This window comes from Aulonocara stuartgranti (assembly GCF_965226115.1).
Source record: "Aulonocara stuartgranti genome assembly, chromosome: 7".
In the NCBI taxonomy this organism is placed as follows: domain Eukaryota; kingdom Metazoa; phylum Chordata; class Actinopteri; order Cichliformes; family Cichlidae; genus Aulonocara; species Aulonocara stuartgranti.
This window is the reverse complement of record NC_138945.1, coordinates 61,893,087-61,914,033: the sequence shown is the minus strand read 5'-3', so window position 1 is coordinate 61,914,033 and position 20,947 is coordinate 61,893,087. Positions and strand designations below refer to the sequence as shown.

General features: G+C 40.4%; 2 protein-coding genes across 5 annotated transcripts; one reads left to right on the top strand and one right to left on the bottom strand.

Annotated features, from left to right (window-relative positions):
• The first annotated feature begins 3,154 nt into the window (after nucleotides 1–3,154).
• c1qtnf13 (C1q and TNF related 13) lies at nucleotides 3,155–5,906 on the top strand. Its single transcript, XM_082539097.1, has 2 exons — nucleotides 3,155–3,263; nucleotides 4,442–5,906. Exons 1-2 carry the CDS (start codon nucleotides 3,233–3,235, stop codon nucleotides 5,494–5,496), a joined length of 1,086 nt encoding a protein of 361 aa, XP_082395223.1. The 5' UTR covers nucleotides 3,155–3,232; the 3' UTR covers nucleotides 5,497–5,906.
• A 608-nt stretch (nucleotides 5,907–6,514) lies between these two features.
• Nucleotides 6,515–20,818, bottom strand: nr1h4 (nuclear receptor subfamily 1, group H, member 4). Of its 4 annotated transcripts, none has more exons than XM_082542617.1 (11): nucleotides 20,484–20,818; nucleotides 18,335–18,519; nucleotides 17,456–17,636; nucleotides 14,524–14,901; nucleotides 11,240–11,380; nucleotides 10,197–10,339; nucleotides 9,995–10,093; nucleotides 9,657–9,756; nucleotides 9,359–9,505; nucleotides 7,587–7,700; nucleotides 6,515–7,467 (listed from the first exon to the last, which is right to left on the bottom strand). In XM_082542617.1, exons 3-11 carry the CDS (start codon nucleotides 17,550–17,552, stop codon nucleotides 7,229–7,231), a joined length of 1,458 nt encoding a protein of 485 aa, XP_082398743.1. In that variant the 5' UTR covers nucleotides 17,553–17,636; nucleotides 18,335–18,519; nucleotides 20,484–20,818; the 3' UTR covers nucleotides 6,515–7,228. The 4 variants fall into 4 exon arrangements, with proteins under 4 accessions (XP_082398743.1, XP_082398744.1, XP_082398745.1 ...); XM_082542618.1 differs by having other exon boundaries at nucleotides 20,595–20,818; XM_082542619.1 differs by lacking the exon at nucleotides 18,335–18,519 and having other exon boundaries at nucleotides 20,595–20,608.
• Nucleotides 20,819–20,947: the final 129 nt, after the last annotated feature.

Below are 20,947 nucleotides of genomic sequence, written 5' to 3'. Positions count from 1 at the left end.
GAAGAAGCGAACAGTTACTGGCAAGTTAAAAAAAAAATTCAACTAAGAAAAAACAGATTTATGAGATTTATGTAACATGAGTGATATTTATAGTGATATATATTTATGCATCCAAAATTGAGCTTGACCAATATCTGCAGTGGCTCATATGGACAAGCCAAATGGCTTCCAGAGAAAAGTTTTATGTTCAGACAAAATAAACAATTAGCTATTTGGCCACAATGACACAAGGTAATGCCTTTAAGCTGAAGGAGACTGTACTAACTATCTAGCATGGTGGTGGTAGCACCATTTCCTAAGGCTGTTCCGCTGTCATTAGTTCTGGTACATTGCACAAAATAGATGTGATAATAAAAAGGGGGGATTAACTTCAAATTCTTCAGTGATTCTTGACAGTGATCTGATATCCACATCAAAAGCGGTTTTGGAATGGATAACGCATACTAACATTAAACTTCTCAAATGGCCATCCCAAATCCCCAAACTTAATCCTACTTAAAAATTTGTGGGCTGCATTTAAAAGCTGTGTCCATTCAAGGAAACCAACCAATTTAAATGAACTCTACCAATTCTGCCAAGAAGAGTGTTCAGATATTCATCCAGTTCCATCCAGTAAATGTTGCACCAACATTTATCAGAATCAGAATCAGAATACTTTATTAATCCCGAAGGAAATTAGGGTTACAGCAGGCAGCACGCTAATAGCGCATGCGCACTTACAAAGGAACCTTCTGACCAACTTTACACAAACATCACATTGGGGAGACATGTCAGAAAGGTAGGCTGATAGGAAAAAAACAACGAAAATACATAACATGAGGTAAGAGGAGGAGAAAAAAAACTCCACTCAGACTGAGCTCCTAGTGGGAGAACAGTTTGATAACAGAAAAAACACCTCAGCACAAAAAGCACATGACTATCAATACACCATAGAAACACAAGACAAGCAACAGGGGCGGGTAAAGGGTAAGAGAGAGCCGGTGTAGACAGCGCATCCGGTCCTGCAGCATGTCTGCACTGGTTCAGTCGACTGCCATCTTCCCTGGTAGGGCACAAGCATCGAAGCCGTTTGGAACGGGAGGGGGGATCAGTGTGTGCATATCAGTGTATGTGTGTGTGTGTGTGTGTGTGTGTGTGTCCAGAGTTCAGCTGAGACGGTGTCCTTCGCCCCGCCAGGCTAAGTAAACAGTCTTCCAGCCAACCCAGGTGGCCTTGCATGGAATGGGGGGAACAGTCTAAACACAGTCGTTATCAGGGTGTTTTGTTCAGCTCCAGCCTTGAGACCGCAGCTGGCGCCGAAGGGGTCTCCGCATGAAGTGATGGTGGTTTTTACTTTAGTGCAAACAACTCATATGAATTTCAGAGCTGTTCTAACAGTCCAACACTGGTCTCTCAATCTCCCGTTGGAGAGCCGCGAGCTTTCTATGATGTTATCCAAACTTACGTTCCGTGATGTTGTCGTTCTTTTTGCTCAAAGAGCAGGTTCTGAGAACTCACGACCGCAGTGCACTTCCCAAGATGTGATCCAATTTGCGCTCAAAGGTGTTATTCAAGATAGCCCCTCCAGATGTAATCCAGTTTTTCACTCAGAGGTCTTGTTCTGAGTATTCACGGCAGCCGTGCATTCTCCAAGATCTTATCCGTGCTGCACTCAATGAGCCCATTTTGAGAAACTCACGCCTCGTCCCATCATTTCAATCCCAGCGGGCAGCCTTGTGGGGGTTTGAACAGCCGGTTCCGCTTCCTTAATTCTTCGATAAGCCAGGGCCAAGCCAGCTCCGATCAGCAAGAACCCTGTTATCATGGCATTTAACCCAGTATCACTGCGCTTGTATGCATATGTTTTCTACTTTGTACACCTAACATACAGTGCAATAGTATAGCATCAACTTAATTTCATAAGAGGAGTAGAGATTAAAGCTGTTAATATATATCAGAATCAGAATCAGAATACTTTATTGATCCCTGGGGGAAATTATTTATTCTGATTCTGAACCATTCGCACTCACATTCACTCGCACCTTCACACCAATTTGGATTATCCAATTAACCTATCTCCACAAGCTGCATGTCTTTGGACGGTTGACATCTTACTTTGACCCAGAAATCAGTTCGGGCTAATAAAAATGAGAAATAAAAATTACTTTATCAAACTCATAAACAATAATCATCATGTAATAAAGTGAGCAGTGACCAACTGCCTTGTTATCAGCACCACAGTTCAAAAGTCAGCATGCATGTTCATATTGGAGGGGACAGAAGCAGATTAGTGTGTGTGTCTCAAGAAGGAAGTCACCTGGATTTTCAAATGTATACCATGTGCATCTACTAGGAGGCTGAGGGGTAGCACTGGCAGCATCAGTATTTTTTGCACTGCAGAAGCTGTAGTAGAATAGTTACTATTAAAATCAACATGGCTGTTTTTTTGTCATTTGGCAACACCTTTTTTCTACATAAGATAAGATAAGATAAGATAAGATAAGATAACTCTTTATTGTCATTGCACAGTCATACATAGTACAGTAGTACAATGAAATTGGAAAAACTGTCCTACGTCGGCACTACATATAACACAACACGACACGATATGACACATCACAACGTAACAAACAACACAACACAGTATATTAACTTAGTATAAAAAAGAAGAATAAGTGTATGTGTATTGCACACTGTTATTATTGCACATTAATTATTATTGCACCTTGTTATAAATATAAATATTATTGTTATCGTTTTAAACATTGTTACCTCCCCCTAAAAAGTCCAGGGAGGTATCCAGTCAGGTCAGCTATTTACATTGATCAGGGCTATTGCCCTGTTGTAAAAGCTGTCCTTGAGTCTATTTGTTCGGGACCTCAGCAGCCTGAACCTCCTGCCAGACGGCAGCAGCTTAAACACCCGGTGTCCTGGGTGTGTGTCTACATGTGCTTCCCAGCTGTGCTTGTTCCTGAAGCAGAAGTTGTTCAGAGGTTACCACAGTGCCTGATGTTGTCTTTCCCAGTGTTAGACAACTCAGCGCATTTCTTAGACTGAACATCTCCAAGGTCCAATAAACCTGCAGAGTCCTGTTGAATTTTGGGATATTTTTTGTCTCATGGATGAATAAGAAGAATATATTGGAGGGGGTTTGGAGCTCCTCCTCCTCCTCTCATATCTGAATGGACAAAAGCTTTTCCCCTTTGGGTGTCAGGCCTATAATGTGGACATTAGCAGTGCAACAACTTTCACCATGCGGTTTCTGCCCCATTGTAGCTCCACAGGTGCGTTTTTATGTCTCTTACGGATAGATTACGTTTTAATGCAAGCACTGTGTTTGAATGAGTGTGAGTTCTTTTTTTTATTATGCCGTTTGTCATAAATGTATTTCTGTGACTTAGTTTATGTATTTTGTATGTATTTACACTCTGTGTTACTGCTATATAAATGTAAGTACTTACTTTAAATAATGCAACAAATGCAAGATTGTTTTAAATGGTTAAAATTAGGTTTTGAAAACTTAATTTCAACTAGATAGCAAGAGTTTTTGGATTTGGTTAAGACAGCTCGTGCTCAGAGTTACATATTTAACTATCATCAGACAGATCTGACCTTGTAGTATTTAAAATGTATTTTTTATGCATGTACGTACACAGTATTAGATTTTGTGAAGGATTAGAAATTTTAGGATCATAAATTTCTGTCTGTGTAGGTTTGTGCTCACAAATGTGTGTGACGGTAAAATTTAATAAGTTATGCTTGTAAAAAACATTTTTTTTATATTCATGATAATATGGTAATAATAATAGCTGATTTATGTCAACCTGTGCACTTATAAAATGACGTTTCCTAAATTGTTTTGCTCTCATATCTTTTAGCATTTTGTTCTGCTTCACCTCCACAGCCATTTGAAATTTTCCATTGTTCAAGACACAGAGGAACAGATGAACCAGCACCTAATGCAGCCCTTCCGTCAGTGCACAGAGAGAACAGACAATACCAGCCATATTACAGGGGCTGCTGCTCACACCGAGGGCTTAATTCAAGTAGAAAGATTTATGTTAACAGACAGCAGCCATACTTCCCAGGCCTAAATGAAGTGTACTTCACTTTGCTGCCAGCCTTTTGGTTTTAAGTGACCTTTAAAGCTTTACCTGATGGATATAGATATGTGCTGTGAGCAGTTCAGTTAAACACTGATTTTTAGTCTAGGTATCTTAGAGAAGCACTCATAGAGCCCTTAGAAAACTTAAAGAAAGTGATTTGGATTTAAAATGTAACCAAAATTTATAATAATATGTAATATGAAGCTATAACTTGGTTAGCATGATATCTTAAAGGTGAAATTCATTGGTTCCCTCCAACAGAAACAATATATACACCACAGGTATATACGTACCTGTGCTTTGAGTGACTGATATCTCATTATGTAATTTCACAGGTATTTCTGTCTTGTTTTCAGATCAGTGGCGCACACACTGCTACGTGCTATGTTTGTTCCTCCTCATCAACTGCTTTGGAGCAGCTTCTCCCCTTTATGCTCCTCCCGCGCCAACAGGTCTCCTCTCTGCTTTCTCTGCCACGCAAACCAGTAGCGTGGTGGGAGGCAAGCAGAAGGCAGTGACCTTCAACAGGCTCGTGGTCAACATCGGACGGGATTTCAATCCAGACACTGGCCACTTCCGCTGTCGCATCCCCGGGGCTTACTATTTCTCCTTCTCTGTGGGGAAATTTCCCAAAAAAATGCTTTCTGTCATCCTGGTGAAGAACGGAGAGGAGGTGCAGGCTATAGCTTATGACGACTTCCGCAAGAAAGGGAGAAAAGTTCAGAGCCAAAGTCTTATGATCGGTTTGAAGAAAATGGACATAGTGTGGTTGCGCTTGCAGCCTAGCCCCCAGTATGCTTTGTACAGCAACGCTGGGCCTTACATCACCTTCTCAGGTTACCTGGTCTATCCTGATGCCATGGCAACCAGCTACATCAGCAACCACTTGTCTACACCTGCTCTACCCTACCCAAACTGTCCACCTCAGGTCAGAGGCCAGAGAGAGCAGCCGCGGTCTGCCTTCTCAGTAGCACGGACATCAACCCTCATGGGTCACAGCAGCTGGACACAAGAAAAGCCACCAATCACCTTTGATGTAGAATATGTCAACATAGGGGGCCATTTCAACAAAACCTCTGGCCGCTTCACCTGCCACTTCCCAGGGGTCTACTTCTTCGCCTTCACTGTGGGGAAACACCCTCGTAGGGCTGTTTCAGTGAAGCTGATGACTGGGAAGGGTGAGGTGCAGGCGATGGTGTTTGATGATGACACATCAAAGAGAAGGGAAATGCAGAGTCAGAGTTTGTTGCTGTCTCTCAGCAGGGGCGACAGCGTGTGGCTGTACAGTCAACAGGATGAGCGCTTTGCTGTTTACAGCAACCAGGGCAGGTACACCACGTTCTCAGGCTTCATGGTTTATCCAGATACAGAAACACCTGCCACCAGCCAGGAGGACAGAGGTCACCTATAAATGTCTCAAGGTTGTAGCTGTTTTTTGTTCCCAGCCTGCAGTTTATCTCCACGTCAATGAGTCAGGTAGAATATTTAAACTGTGGTCAGCATAGTTTAACAGATTCCTCTCTCTCTTTCTTTTTGTAACATTTTGTTTGTTTTTATTAAACAGTGTTATTCCAAAAGGTAACATTTGTTGCCACCAGATGGTGCTATGATACAGCTAAGTGCAATGTTCTCTTAGAAAATCTGTGATACAGTTTGGGTTTAGGTGCACAGATACAACTATCTGAGAATTTTCATTTTAAAAAAGTGAACATTGCATGACAAAAAAAAACGTTGTAAATGATGTAAAGTTTATTCGAATTTATGTACTACAAAATGTAGACTTAGAGTTGCACCATGTTAAAGTTATTTAACTTTTATTTGTAGAAAGATCTGATTAAATGATTTGTGTGCATTTTGGGAAAATGATAAATAAATTTCCTTAAATGAGTTTTACATATGTTCTTTTTTTTTCTTCTAAATCAAACAAATGCTGGTTTGTGGATGAAAATAAACCTAAGATAAACCTAGAGATTAGACACGGGGCGATATTGGCTCAAGAGTTGGCATTTCGTCTTGTAATCGGAAGGTTGCCGGTTCGAGACCCGGCTCCGACAGTTTCCATCGTCGTGTCCTTCACCAAGACACTTGTGGTGGTGGTCAGAGGGCCCGGTGGCACCAGTGTCCGGCAGCCTCGCCTCTGTCATTGTGCCCCAGGGCAGCTGTGGCTACAATGTAGCTTGCCATCACCAGTGTGTGGATGACTGAATGTAGTGTATAGTGCTTTTGGGTCCTTAGGGATTAAGCCCTATACAAATACAGGCCATTTACCATTTAATTAAGGATTTTTATAACATATTATAACACGGGACTCAACATCTGATAAATCTCTTTCCAAACATGAATCCCTAAATGTTGCCATTTCTACTTAAGCTCTTAAAGCTTCTAATTCACAGCACCATTACCACCAGAAAGAGAAAAAGAGCCAAACATTTATCTTAAATAATCTTTATTGGCAATTAGAAAATTGGTTAAAACATGCAAAAAAAAAAAAAAATCCCTCAGTCACGGCCCTCTAATTGAGACGCCTTTGTTTGGCCAGATGGCTACCTACAGGCATAAATAAGGAATAAAAAGTCAATGTTTCTGGAAGATGTAAAAGTGAAAGATTATACAAATATGATCAAGCAGAAAAGGTGACAATGTTTTTTTTTTTTTTGGTTTTGCTTACTCTTTATTGAATAACTGCATCCCAGATGTTGTGACTAACTATTATAAAAACTATTTCCAGGTAAACCCTTTTTTTCTTGAAAATATTTATTCAGGCAGATCGTAGGATTCACCCATTATCACACTTAATCTAAGCCTTCCACTTCTTAGGAGCACACCGTGGCTTTCCAGTGTTTGTACTTGTTTGACTAATCAAAGTTTTGCATGATATACACAGTAAAAAAAAAAAAAGGTTGGCCAAATCACAATATTTGAACAGGAGCCTCTTTCTCTGTGAATGGTTAAAAATAATAGAGTAATCCATGAGAAAGGCACAAGCAGCACTCTAAACCAATCACTACATGACTAATGCCAATGTCATGGCTTCACAACAGAGGCTGGGAAAGGACTGTATGTTTGAGCTATGATGTTGTCTTGTAAGTTAATGTCCACATTATCACCCCTGTGTTACCGCCTTCTTCTCTCGTCCTGGCCCGTCACTGCACATCCCAGATCTCACAGAGCAGCGGGGTAAATTTGTGGTCATCCGTTCTCCAGGATGTGAGCATCTCCGCGTGGAAGTGGTTGAGCGTTCTCAGCTCTGTCAGACGGCCCAGGAGACGAGCGAAGTACTGCGGCTCCTGCGGATGCTGCAGGGCGCACAGCTTCCTCAGCACATCCAGCATGGGCTCCTGAAGTCTCTCAACAGCCTGCTGATCTTTGACATAAGGCCGATCTGGAGAGGAATAGAGTGGATAGTGATCATCATCTTCACAGAAATCAAAATTTGAATCAAATATTACTTTAGGAAACAATGCCGTCAATGCCGTTAACACTATTTTTGGGGGGGCTCACCTGGTGTCAGGATGGTTACGGCAGTAAGGAGAGCTTGTTCCTCCTGTGCCATGTGGAGTTCGCTGATGCTTTTGTAAAAGTTGAATATGGGTGTAATGAAGTCTTGTGATATACCTGCAGAAAAAGAAAGCAACATATTTTTTTCTAATAAAATAGAAAGTTTTATATATAAAGTCAGTGAATAGTAAATAAACAAGTCCTCAAAGTAAGAAGCCATCTCTTAAGCTTTGGTTTAATTACTTAGAGTAATTCAATTTCTGTTGTTGTTGTTGTTCATGTTGTGGAAGAGCCAATAAACATGTTTATACTGACTGGAAGTGCTCTAAATACAGTAAACTGACCTTCCCAAATTAATAATAAAAAGTCTTTGATCTGCAGCTCTATGCAGACAATGTTAGTCTGTGCACTAACTTGATGGATAATAAAGGATTGTCGATGCTGCTGAAAGCTGGCGAGGTTTTATAGTTTTAAGATGCACAGAGACGGCCTGTTTTATGTAACAGCCTGTACTTTGACCAGGATAATCTATAACGTTGTATTATACTATTCATTTTATTTATTTAAAAGATGCTGTAAAGTTTTTCATGTAAAATACATTCAGTTTTAAGCTTTTACAGCTAATATGATCAAAGACTGGAGTCTCTCAAAGTTAAATCAAAATCACATATACAGGGTCTGAGGTGGATGTGGTCTGCTGCATTGTGGTGAGAAGAGTGGGGAGGAGGTGGATGAAGGTGTGAGAGAAGCGAGGCAAAGGAGAGAGCGAAGAAAGAGTTTTTTATGAGTGAATTGTATTCAGTATGTGAAGCCATCAGAAATTACGACACAATTATTTGCAGTTAATCATAGATCTTATCCTTATCCTAGCCCTGTGTCAGATTGGTGACCTGTCCACAGTGTGCCCCGCCTCTTGCCCTATGGTAGCTGGGATAGGCTCCAGCCTATATGAATAAACATATTTCATATACATATTTCAAACTACTCTCTATATTATTTAAAAGTTTTTGTTTAGTATGCTCTTGCACATTGGCAGCATTTCCTGATATTAAAGCTCTTCAGCTAGCAGAGGGTGCCTGTCTGCTCGGGCACATTATCGAGCTTTCAGAAATGCCAGCGGGGCTCAGAGGGAGAGAAGTGGACAATAGCACTTCTGATGTTTTGATAAGAAACAATGGCCTCCTCAGACAGCTTTGACCACTTATTCTCCCAGGCTGGCCTTTACTGTGAATATCTCTTATAGGCACTATTCACACCACAGCAGCACTGAGGGACCCAGTGATGCGCACACACGCCTGCCATCACCGCTGCTGTCTGTCTAACTGTCCAACCTGGTTGACATAATGACACCCCACATTAATATAAATGATTTTTTCTTTTAAAGGAGACAACACAGGGGACGTGAGCAAAAATCTATAGGTTTGGATTAAAACAGCAGAAGAAACTCATGCGCTGTAATAAATTAATCCCAGAAAAGCCCCTCTCCTTTAATCTGCAAGCATGGATGCACATGTAGCGCCGAACGGAGTGAAACAATAGCCAGTGAAGGTGTGTGCTCATGCGTAATCTATACCCAGCCAGAGATCAACAGGTCAGCATACGTAACCGACACAGATCAAATATTAATCAAGGACCTGAAAGACTTAGCTGCTTGGCTGCAGAAGACCAAGACTGCTGAAGGTCATGAAGCAAGAGCTGCACACATAAAAACCTGCATCTGCTATAACTGCTGAATATCTGCACCGACACATTTATAGGTGCTGCTGTAGACTCACCACTCTTCCGTATCCTCTCCTCTAAAAGTTGCGCGTATCCAGTGGGCATCTTTTTGCTGAAAACCTGAGCTGAGCGCAGATATGTGGCTTCCACAGCTGAACCCTTCAGCAGAGCAATCTGATCTTCGTGATCCAGAGACAGAAACCCTATGACAGTCATAACACTTGTCATTACAACAGGCAAGATACTGTGTTTTTACTTTACGTACTCTCCCAGCATCTGTCATGCCTCTGTCCATGACCTTAAGATAACACTGCAGTGTGCTCCACAGGATTGGTAAAAAGAAAAAAGAATTACCTGGAATACTTTTTGTAAACTCCACCAAAACTTGAACTTGACTTGTTGCCACTTCTGTCAGTAGAAGAAAGTTTTCATCTGCGCTGTACTGTTCTTGTAGCTTGAGGAAAAAACAGATCAGAGGGAAGAGGGAGCAAACAGCAAAAACTCCACAAAGCAAACGAATAAAACAGTCTCGGCGGCATGTAGTCATGCAAACATTATTTCACCCAACAAGCTGGTGCTGCTTGTCTGATGTCTGTGCATACAGGTTTTATTTTCTTAGCTGCATTCCCAGCAGCCAGTTTTTATCAGCACTGTTCGCCTGGTTATTTAATATCAATATTTCTGTTTCGTACCAGCTTTTTAGCAAAATCTTGAGGAATCTGATGTTTGTTATAAGCATCCACGATGAGTTTCATGAGTGCCTGCTGCTCTTTGGTGAGTTCAACTTTTTCCTGGATTTAAAGAGAAAATCAAAAACAGCCCATCATTGACGTCTTCTGTGCCTGTTTGAGAGCATCAGCGAGCTCTGAGGACATCTGCAGATGTTGAGGTTACCTTTGACAGTCTGGTGGTGGAGGTGACCTGCTTGTTGTCGACATTCTCTGGCCCCTCCGTCTCATCCCCAGTCGACTGTCCTGGGGAGGCCTTGGTGTTCTTCCGCAGCCTTTTAGATTTACACTGGATCTCTGTCAGCAGGCCTGTCAGTAGCGACGAAGGATTCACTTTGCGTGTTAAATACCTTGCAGGTTTTTAATGCAGCGGCAGTGCTGAATGTTTATTTTCATCTATGATGGCTTTGGTCAAACTAATTACTATCTATGTGCAACAAGCAGGCAGATTACTGCAACTCTTGCTGTTTACTATTTTAACATCACATCATAATGTGAACTGCACTCTACTAAATGTGATTCCTTTTCTACCTTATTCCTTCCCCAAAACACTGCAACTGCCTCTACTTTAGATTTCTCTGATCAATTGCATAATAAGTTTACACTTAAGATAGTGCTGAGAAGAGAAGCGTTCTCAGTAACCATCTGTCTTCTCACATTTTGATCAAAAATCTAACTCACTAGTCTCTTGTTGAGGCAGCAGATAGAGAGTCGTGAATGACTTTCACCCTGCATTATTCATCACATCTTCTCTGTACTATTTATGAGCAACAGGAGTCCAGCCTCTCATTCTTCTCTTTTCAGCTGACAGCTCTATAATAGACCCCAATAATCCTCCAATACCCAGTTTCAGAAAAGTGGGTGCTCCTATTTACAGATTTTGCCTTCAGTTTGAGGTAAGCTCAGCATTTGAAACTATAGAGACAACTGAGAAACATCAACTTAAGGCAAAAATCACTTTAGCAAATGTGTCATGTTCTTATTTTTTTTAATGCAGCTTAAACAGATAAACAGATGTTTGTACTGTGTGATATGTACTGACATGTAATCCCCCATTAAAATCCAACAGCCCATGTCAGAATGGAAAATGTACACTTATATTTAGCAGTCTCTCTTAATCATAATAAGTAGATGTTACTGTGGGAACACGTTAACGCTCTTTAAAAAAATAATCCCTGTTTCAGCATCCTCGAATGCAGCGATACTCACATTCTGCCAGCATGCCCATCTCCTTGCACTTTCTCAGCCGGCACTCCTGGCATTTCCGGCGCATGTACATGTCCATCTCACAGTTTCCGCCACTCTTGCATTTGTACACAGCGTTTTTGGTGATGCTCCGTCTGAAGAATCCTGAACGTGGTAGAAATAAAAATGTATTAACAACAAGGGACGCCGATATGTTATGATCTTTAATGCCCACATGAGTGTTTGCCAGTTAATCACTGGATTTTTAGGGAATTTGACACAACGTTCCTAAACCCCCAACCTCACCCTGAAAGGTCGTGGTGGATCAATGCACCTGTCTAAGCCTGGTTGTGCTGGAGAGCTTTTTTTTTCCTGTTAAAAAGGAAGTTTTTCCTTCCCACTGTCACCAAGTGCTTGCTCATAGGGCGTCATGTAATTGTTGGGGGGTTTTTTTTAATATCGTTATCATCATTGTAATATAAAGCTCCTTGAGGTGATGGATGTTGTAAATTTGCACTATATCAGTTGAACTGAATGTTCAGAATCTACCTTTATACTACATAAGCCTAAAAAAGAGCTGATTAAACAATTATCATTCCTTAAAGTTATTTTTGTGTTATCTTAATCCTTTACAGTGTCATTTAGACTGTGAACATTTAGCAACTCACGGAAAGAAAGGAAAGGCTAGATAAAGGCAACTAAGCGCTATTAAAAATCTTGGAAGCTCGTTTAAATTACAGGAGAAAAAAATCATCCATGACTGAAAATTTCAGGTAATTATCTCATAACTTAGAGTTTGTTCAGAATTTTGACATACCTAACTCAGATTCTTGATTAACCCAACAAGTTCTGACTGGCATTTTTTTTCCACTGGCAGAAACAAAGCTTCCATAATCTGCATCGATAAATTGTGTGAGTTATTAATCTCTGGCTCTCTTCCACAGTGCGTCTTTTGTCCTGTCTCCCTCCCCTTATCCCCAACCAGTCTTGTCAGATGGCTGTCCCTCGCTGAGCTTGGTTCTCCCGGAAGTTTCTTACTGTTAAAAGGAAAATTTTCCTTCCCACTGTCACCAAGCTCTTGCTCAGAGGAGGTCTTCTGATTGTCAGAGTTTTCTCTGTATTGCAATTTAAAGCACTTTGTTGTTGTAGTGATTTGGCGCTATACAAGTAGAACGCAACTGAACTGAGATGAACTGAAGTGAATGGAGAGACGAATGCTGTGGCGTTTGTTACTCTGACTGGCAAAAATGAAAAAAATAAAAGTTATGTTACAGCTTCTATCAGGTCGTGACATAAGTTATGTTATTTTAAACATAAATGTCAATGCCATAATGTGTGTGTCATTACTTTTGCTTATGCTGAATACTTTTGTTTTGTTTTTTTGTGGTATTGGTACTTAGAAAGTAAATAAAGGATCAGCTCCAGATTCCAGCTTTCTATAAATGATAGTGTTACTATACTCGGAAAAAACTCGAGTTACTGCTTCACTAACTGTTCTAATTTAGTTGTATATTGAACCCAACTGGGTTTAATCCAAACACCACACTAATAAGTTATACCCGGAGTACTGACATGCACTCACACACACTCACACACACGCTCAGAATAACCGTGGAACAGTTAGCAGACATTCTGACATCATTAAGCACAATGGCATGCAGTAGAGTAACTGAGCTCAGGTTGCTCGTGCATTGTACAGCCGAAAGCTGAGAAGGAACCCAATCTGGTGGCAGTACCAGGTAGACCTGAGCCTATTCTCAGTCAAATGGCAGGACAGGTCAGCAGCCACACTCCTGGCATTGTCCCACTTCACAGTGTGGAATTACACTTATATCGTTTCACCCTGTTGTTTGGCAGGATCCACACCAAATCAACAGCGTCATAAAGACATGGTGACAGCAGAGTGGTGGCCTTCAGCAGTTCATCCCCAAGTTAATGATTTGTAAAAGGGACAAAAAGAGTTGTAAAGTCCTTGCTCTTACTGTAAGATTGCCTAATTTTATTGTTTTTTGTTACCTTAAAATCAGCTTCAAACCCTTCAGTGTATGATTGCGTAGTTAACCTCCTGTCCCTGAAGGGTTATTAAATACGAAATAAATGGTATTTTGTTCTCAGTGTACAGCAGCTGTAAAGGATAACAGATTTAAAAAACAGTTTTTACAGGAACTGAGTAAGGTATCAGGTCCAGCATTGGAGCCGCTTACACAGGCATTTCAAACTGTTGAAGACATCTGGAATTAACAAGATTGTAAAAGCATGTTTTCTCTTCTCCATTTGTTTGAACTGTAGATTTAAACACATCGTCATCATGGTTAGACCCCTTAAAGTCAACAGCTAAACACAATAACATGATGTTGGAATTTGGGGCAAATGTCATTCAGCTCGTTATTATGCAGTTGCATCCTAGACACAGTCAGTCTTAGATGAAAACATTGTAAAAGATTTTTTTAAAGTGGAGATATTCTTGTTCGTGTTGCTGTTCTTATGTTTGACACCCCTGCACTAAAGCATTGTGAAGCCACTGCAGAAGTACCTTTACTTCTTTCTAATGGCTAGCAGGGGCAACTCCTCCAGGTACAATAAGAAACATGACTGTATTGAAAAGCTGGTAATTTTATCATTAGTTTATGGTCTCAATTTCAATAGAAGATTAATCAACCACAATATGCTTTAGGATAAGCCAACCTTTTCATTACCAGGTCGCTCCCATATGAGTATGCAGATTCCATCAGTTCCCACCCCTTACTCATGACATCCGGTTTGAGTCACCGAGGCCATGACATTGAAATTGCTCTGCTTGGGCCTTTGTAACACGACATCGCGGACCAACGCCTCTGTCAGTGCGACCCAGGGTGGCTGTGGCTACAATGTAGCTTGCCATCACCAGTGTGTGAATGTGTGTGTGAATGGGTGGATGACTGGATGTGTAAAGCGCTTTGGGGTCCTTGGGGACTAGTAAAGCCCTATACAAATACAGGCCATTTACCATTTTACCATTTACCAACTGATGATGTCACCCTGGTTACGTATTATTTTTTAGGATGTCTGTGCTTTCACTAAAGTAAAGGATTTTATTGCTTTATTCTCCACTGTATTCAACCCTGTTTTTATTCTATCAAAGTTTTTCATTTCCCACGAGGCCCACCCATGTCATCCTTGATAAGTCACCACATTTAGAAAATCCCTAAATTGCTAGTGTCTTTCAGCTCCACCAATTGCTCTTATCATTACACTGTAAAGAAGACAGGCTATTTAGAGTAACAGTTACAGTTAAGGATCACACTGCTGTTTCCTGTTCTACGTCTCACCTTTACATCCCTCACAAGTGAGAGCATTATAGTGGTATCCAGAGGCCTTGTCTCCACATACAACACACAGTTCCTCCCCTTTAACCCTTCCAGCTTGTGACAGGTGCCGGCTTCTCTTGCACACAGCCGGCACAACAGAGGAGCCCTCCTCCATCTCCGCCTCATAGCTGCCCTCGAGGGGTCCTTTCCTCAGTTCATATATCCCTGTGTGTGAATACCATTCGTCTCCATTATACTGTGGGTAGTAGTTCTGAGTGGAATAGTATGGAGTGGAAGACACTGTTGGCTCCATGAATTGATACTGCATGCTGGGATAGCTGGTGAAGGGTAAGATGTCAGGATCCTGCAGGAGAGGGCTGCCTTGATCTGTGAGGATATCTAAGAGAAGAAGAGAAATGACATGTGGCTTCATCTTAGTCAAATGTAATCAGAGACGCAGTACAGTTGTTGCAGTTTTAATATGAACAAGTTACTTGAATAATAAAGTTCCTTGAAAAGCTAAAGTGTCAAAGTGTTAAAATATTAAAAGAAAAGCTTTGCAACGGTTGACTCCTGCCTTTAAACTAGCTTTACTAAAGGCAAGGTAAAAAAAAATTCCAACCATAGAGAATTAGTAGACTCTTACATGACAGTAACACCGGGACGACCAACAGATTACATGTGTTACGTCCCCCCCGAAGGGGTCTAGGCATACGAGTGAGGGGACCAGTAACAAAAGATAAGCACAGACACGGAGGACAATCAGGGGACGTGAACAGATTGAGATAATCAGCCAGGAGAGGGAAGTAGAAGCAGACACATGATACAAGAGGCAACTATTGTAAAAAAAAATAATACAATACAATAAAACAGGAAGTAGGAACAACACCTAAGGAGAGAAACACAGACACATAAGGCCATTTACCATAAATAAATTTGACACAGAGGAACTGGCACGGGAGAGTAAACAGAAAATACTGAGGCAACAACGTAACTAAATAAGTTAGGGAGCGGATGAAGAACTGAAGGCTCAAAATACAAAAGTATATACATCAAGATAAAGCTACAAGCTAAAATCCAAGAAAAGAATATCAAATAAACCGTCGTATAGAAATCCAAAAATCAAAACTCTGCTTCCAAGAATTGTAAACCGTGACGGTTAAACAAAGTTGAAGGTTTAACTACTTTCTTATAACTATAAACTATAAACCCATAAATGATTAACAACCTGCTTACACGGAGGACATTGTGGCCTTTAGAATTAGATTTAACAGCACAACGAACAAAATTACACATTTGCAAGTGATATCCAGTCGAAGAATGTTAACAGGATCGTACTTTTGGTTCATTATTACATACTGATGAATTTTATAACCTTCATATGCAACTTATCAGGGATGACTATTGACAAGACAACACAATGCAATCATCTCTTGACTAAAGTGACTGTGAAATGTTAAATTTTGCTTTTAAAGCCATCAGACCACCTAATACTAGCAGAATATCAGTATAATATAATGTAACACTGACCTCTTGAAGACTTAGTCTGGACCATGGCCATTTCCGTGAGCCCAAACACACAGATTATTTTGAAACTTTGCTCTCTGATCCACACTGTCCAGCTGTGCTCTGTTCAAGTCTATCTTTCCTTTTATTAACCAAAACAGTCATCTTCAATTTCTTCCTTTCGATCGGCGTGCTTTTCCCAAAAGATCTGAGTACAGTACCTACTGTAGCAACTTGGCACTTGCTTGAGTAATCCCAGAAAGAGCAAAGGTTGTCACAGCTACTTATTAACCACATAGTCACATTTCTTCACACTGCAAGTAGCCAGCTGATATCAGAAGTCATTTCCAGATGTGGACACAGGTACAAGCTGACTGCTACTGTTCAGTGAGCTTGAATTTGTGGACAGGTCAGATGGTCATGCAATTGTTCGGAGGAATTTGAGCATCCATAAATGCTTTACAGGTGCTGGATGAGAGTCACCTATTGTTAGTTGATATTTTCATTCAAAATTAAGATCTGATTTCTAAAGTAGGCGATAGCAGATGTGCAGAGTGTACTTTTTACTTTAAAAAATAATTTTGTTCAGCTTGTTAGTGGAAGATTGGCGTTCTGTTGCCACTCACTCAGAGTTGTTACAGACCCTTAGTCACTGGCAGATAACTGACTATTGTGACAGAAAAATGCCACAAAGTAGCCTCAAACTATTAAACGTATGTTTGTTTACAGGTGACTGTGAATTAGTAATAAATCATCAATAAATTATATCTTTGCAAATGGTCTAATATTCAGTTCTTGCTGAAACCCTGACTAGTGGCTGAGAGCTTCGCTTTGGTTAAATCAGTTCACTGATACTCATGGTTGTGTTTGTACTGTCTGCGCTCATGGCTCCTTCATCTGTACATAAAAACCTGTACAGAAACTTCTGTTCTAAAAATGTGCTAAAGAGTAGGGTGAAGGTTAAGGCTAAGACTGGGTTTTTATGGTGCATGCATGACTCATCTATTAATGTGTATTTATTCCAACGTTGTCTTTACTAGAACTTAGCTTGAGTGATATCCTACTATTTCTCTTGTTACTTAGCACTAATTAGCAGGGATCCCCATCTTTAAACTGCACTCAATGAGTCTGTCAATGCAGCCTGCCAATTAATCTTTCTACTGTTAGAACTGGAATTCAGCACTGCCCTCCTCTCATACAAACTTGATCACTTGTAGCTCCTAAAATCAAACCTGCAACAATTTCAAGCTTCAAAATAGTTCACAGACCCATGCATGGGTGATGCCAGGGTGGCTACAGCCATCTTTTATATATGGTTTCTTGTTTTATTGTTCTAAACACTAGTACAAGTTAAATGCAGCGATGATTTCCCCATGCTTGTACTGATTATAATTGCAAAGAATGTTGTCACTTGCTCAGTTTTGATTTTGTCTTTCTGTAAACTTACCATAAAAGTGGGAACTCTCTAAGATGGAGAATTCATCGTTGGGTGGGAGCTGCAGTGGTCCCACCACATTGATGTCGGGGCCCATCCACTCATTCATTCAGGAGCGTTGTCTGTCACCGCCTCAGAAAACACAGGTTGGACTGGGCTGGAAAGCAGTCACACGCTTTGAATTTGGGGAGCTCTGTAACAAGCATGAAAAAGTGATTTGTCAACCGAGATGAAGCAACGCAAGTCCCTTAGACGTCTGCGCCCCGCTGGAATTAAAAATCATCTTGGGAGTCTCCACATCATTGCACCTGACAGGTCTCTCCCACGCTGGGAAGAGATGTTCGGTACTTCCCTACAGAGAGGTGGAGGATGAAGGTCAGATGACCAGACTGCCGCAGGAAGACCAAGTCATGGAAAGAGGTCTGTTCTTTCTTTCTGTTATTGCCTGTCCCGTTACAGATTCATGTAAGACTGTGTCATTAGTATGACAAGATCATTGTCTCTGTTAATTTGATTTCACTGAACATATATGGAGGCCTCACCTGTTAGCAAACAGCACTGCTTATTAAATCTTATATTAAAATCTGGACAGCTGAGGAGATTGAAAGCATCGCGTACAATATCTTAATACCAGTTCTCAAATGTGTCAGAGGGCTTTCTGCTGCTAGGGACAAAATATGTTCCCATGTGAGACATGACTTTTATAGACCTCACCAGCCACATTTTTAATTAACTAGGTGTAATTTCCCTTGAGTCTAAAGCTACCCACAAGAATTCAGAAACCCGCTGCCCACACTTCAACCAAATCTTCAAACAATGCCACACCACAGCCTTAATAATAAGTCACCAGTAAATTAGAAATATGTTCGTTCTCAATCTCACAATTCTTACCTTCTCTTTGGCAGCTGAGGTTGAGTTCCTTCTTGCTGAATTTTTCCTTCCTGTGACTTTTTCTTTTCTTTTTCTTTTTTTGGTTTGGGAGGGGGGAATATCCACGCTGTGAGCTACAACTCCATCAATACTTTCTAATGAACATTAAGCTGCTGGTGCCTGGACATCATTGAGACCATGTGTGACTAAGTTGGGGTCAGGGAGAAATGGAGGGTGGTTATTAATTAACCCTCCTCCCTATCCAAGCCAAATCCCTCTTTATCTGAATAAGACAACAGGCTACCGCATGAATTCCCACCCACATACACAAACATCACACACATGGAGCCATATCCAGTCATTAGCATGACACAAAAACTGGTATGAGTGGGAGCCCGCCGAGTATAAGCCATGTCTGTTAAAATCATCTAACAGTTCACTTGTAATAATGAAAGCCGGGGAGAGCTGTGGATTTTGAGCGATATGTTTGTTTTCCTTTACAATATTTTCATGAGTGCAAAAAAAATTGAGGTATAATGGAAAGCTTCTGAAAGCAAATGTGTGGCAATAGCTCCTATCTGTCCTTGAACTGATTCTACCCATTTTATCATGTCATTGGAGTATGCAGTACCAGTCTACACCAGATTTGTTTGTTCTGGCACTCCGCAGACCCCAGGGTACCTGCCCTATTGTCTGTGTACATTCTAAGACGAGCATGCACACTGGAAAATGTTCTTCTCTTTATAATTCTTAGTTTTCCCCAAAACAAGTTTAATCATTGATGGGTTGTTGCTCCATCCAAAGAGGCCCTTCTGAGTCAACAGACAGTCTCTTTGAAATAAACAGAACCTTTGCCATTGGCTGCTGACTGTTTGTGGACTATCTGCTCTGTGTTTAAGAGCATGTGAAGAATGAGCCAGCAGCTATGACTGTAAATGGCTGGAAACAACTCCACTAAACATAAGTTGCATATGTCTGTAATATTCAGAGCTCTCATAAGTATGGGCAATGTTACTTTAAAATGATTAAAGTTTATAATATGCCAACAGATATTAGGCTTTGTCATTCCTTATGGTGTTTTGTTCTTTATTCCAGATGGACTGTGTCATTATGGCTGGCATGCAATAATGTAACAGAGGCACACCTTGGTGTCATACGTGACATAACAGGCCGCATATTCACCAGCACTTTGGATTCCTGTACAGCTGACCAGCAACAAAGTCCACAGTCCTTGAAATGTCTTATCACCATGTGAAAGGTAATAATCATTGGACTTTTTGAAGGCAAATCACACATAGCATTAATTAAGTCTTATAAAAGAGGGAATAGCTCGTACAAGAGAGGCTAACATGCTGGCAATGAACATCCTGTCCAGCAATTATGTTTGGGGGTGTAAATAAAGCAAGCGGAGAGATAAGACAAAGGATGTTTACAGTGAGATGGAACGCAGACCCATCTTAGGGATACTCAAAAATGTCTCATTTGAGCAAGCTGACATAAACGAGCACCATAAGGAACAGCATATTCTGTCAAAAAATGAGAATCAAAATACAGAGACAGCACACTTTGCTAATGATAATAATTAAAGAATAATTAGTCAAGGAGCTGGGTAGACACAAATTGAACTAAACCTAACGATATAGAGTTAACATGAAGTTAAAAGAGGCGAAAATATGTTTGGGTATTATCTACTATCAGCACTTCCAAGTAGTCTGTTGACTTTGGTGATTACATCACTTTCCCTCGAGTGCCACTACCAGTTGTGTTGTGATTAAAATGTAAAATATTTTTAGTTTCAAGTCCCTCTCTGGTTAATTTGTGATTCATTACATTTTTAAAGTGTTTTAGGTTTTAGTAAAAAGAAAAAACAAACAAACAAACAATGTTAAAATGCCTAGATTTATTAAAAACAAACATACTGACAGTATGCTTTGTTTTGTTTTAATTTAATCTGAAATTAAACTTCAGCAAATTCAAGTAGCTAAATTTGATTCCTTGTCTGTGTTTGCAGTGTTATTGTGTTTTAATGCAATTATCTGAGAAAGGGAAAGACTTTCCATGACATCAAGTGACTAAGGGTAGAAAAACAGCTGGCATTTCCAGGCAAGCAATTGAAACTGCCTTCATTCTTATAACTATCTTATCATAATGATGAATATTGTTGATTTACCTACTATATTTAGCACCTTGGAATGTCTGTTGTTGTGAGTTGACACTATATAAATTGGACTAAATTTAACTGAATTAAATTGACCTGATAGTAAATAAATTAGAGAGTTACCTAGGGAACCTGGAATGACTGCCAGCTTCCAGCGTGTACGAAAGGTTAGCTTGTAGTAATTAGCAGGTACCACTACAGCTAGGTAGCATTAACTGTTAACTTAGCTCTCCACCCTTTTGTGTAAACACATACTTCTGGTTTTGTCACAGCCAAGCTAAAGGTTTGAAAAGTTGTCTACAGGCCAATGGGTGATCTCATATTAGCTATGCCCATTTCTTTTTATATATACAATGCACTGTCAACATTTAGCTAGCTTGGCTAATCATCCTTATAGACTGTATTACCAGTATGTTGGCTAGGTTGTTCAACATTTTTATGTTTAGCATGAATGCATGCAAGTATCATGAAATGTT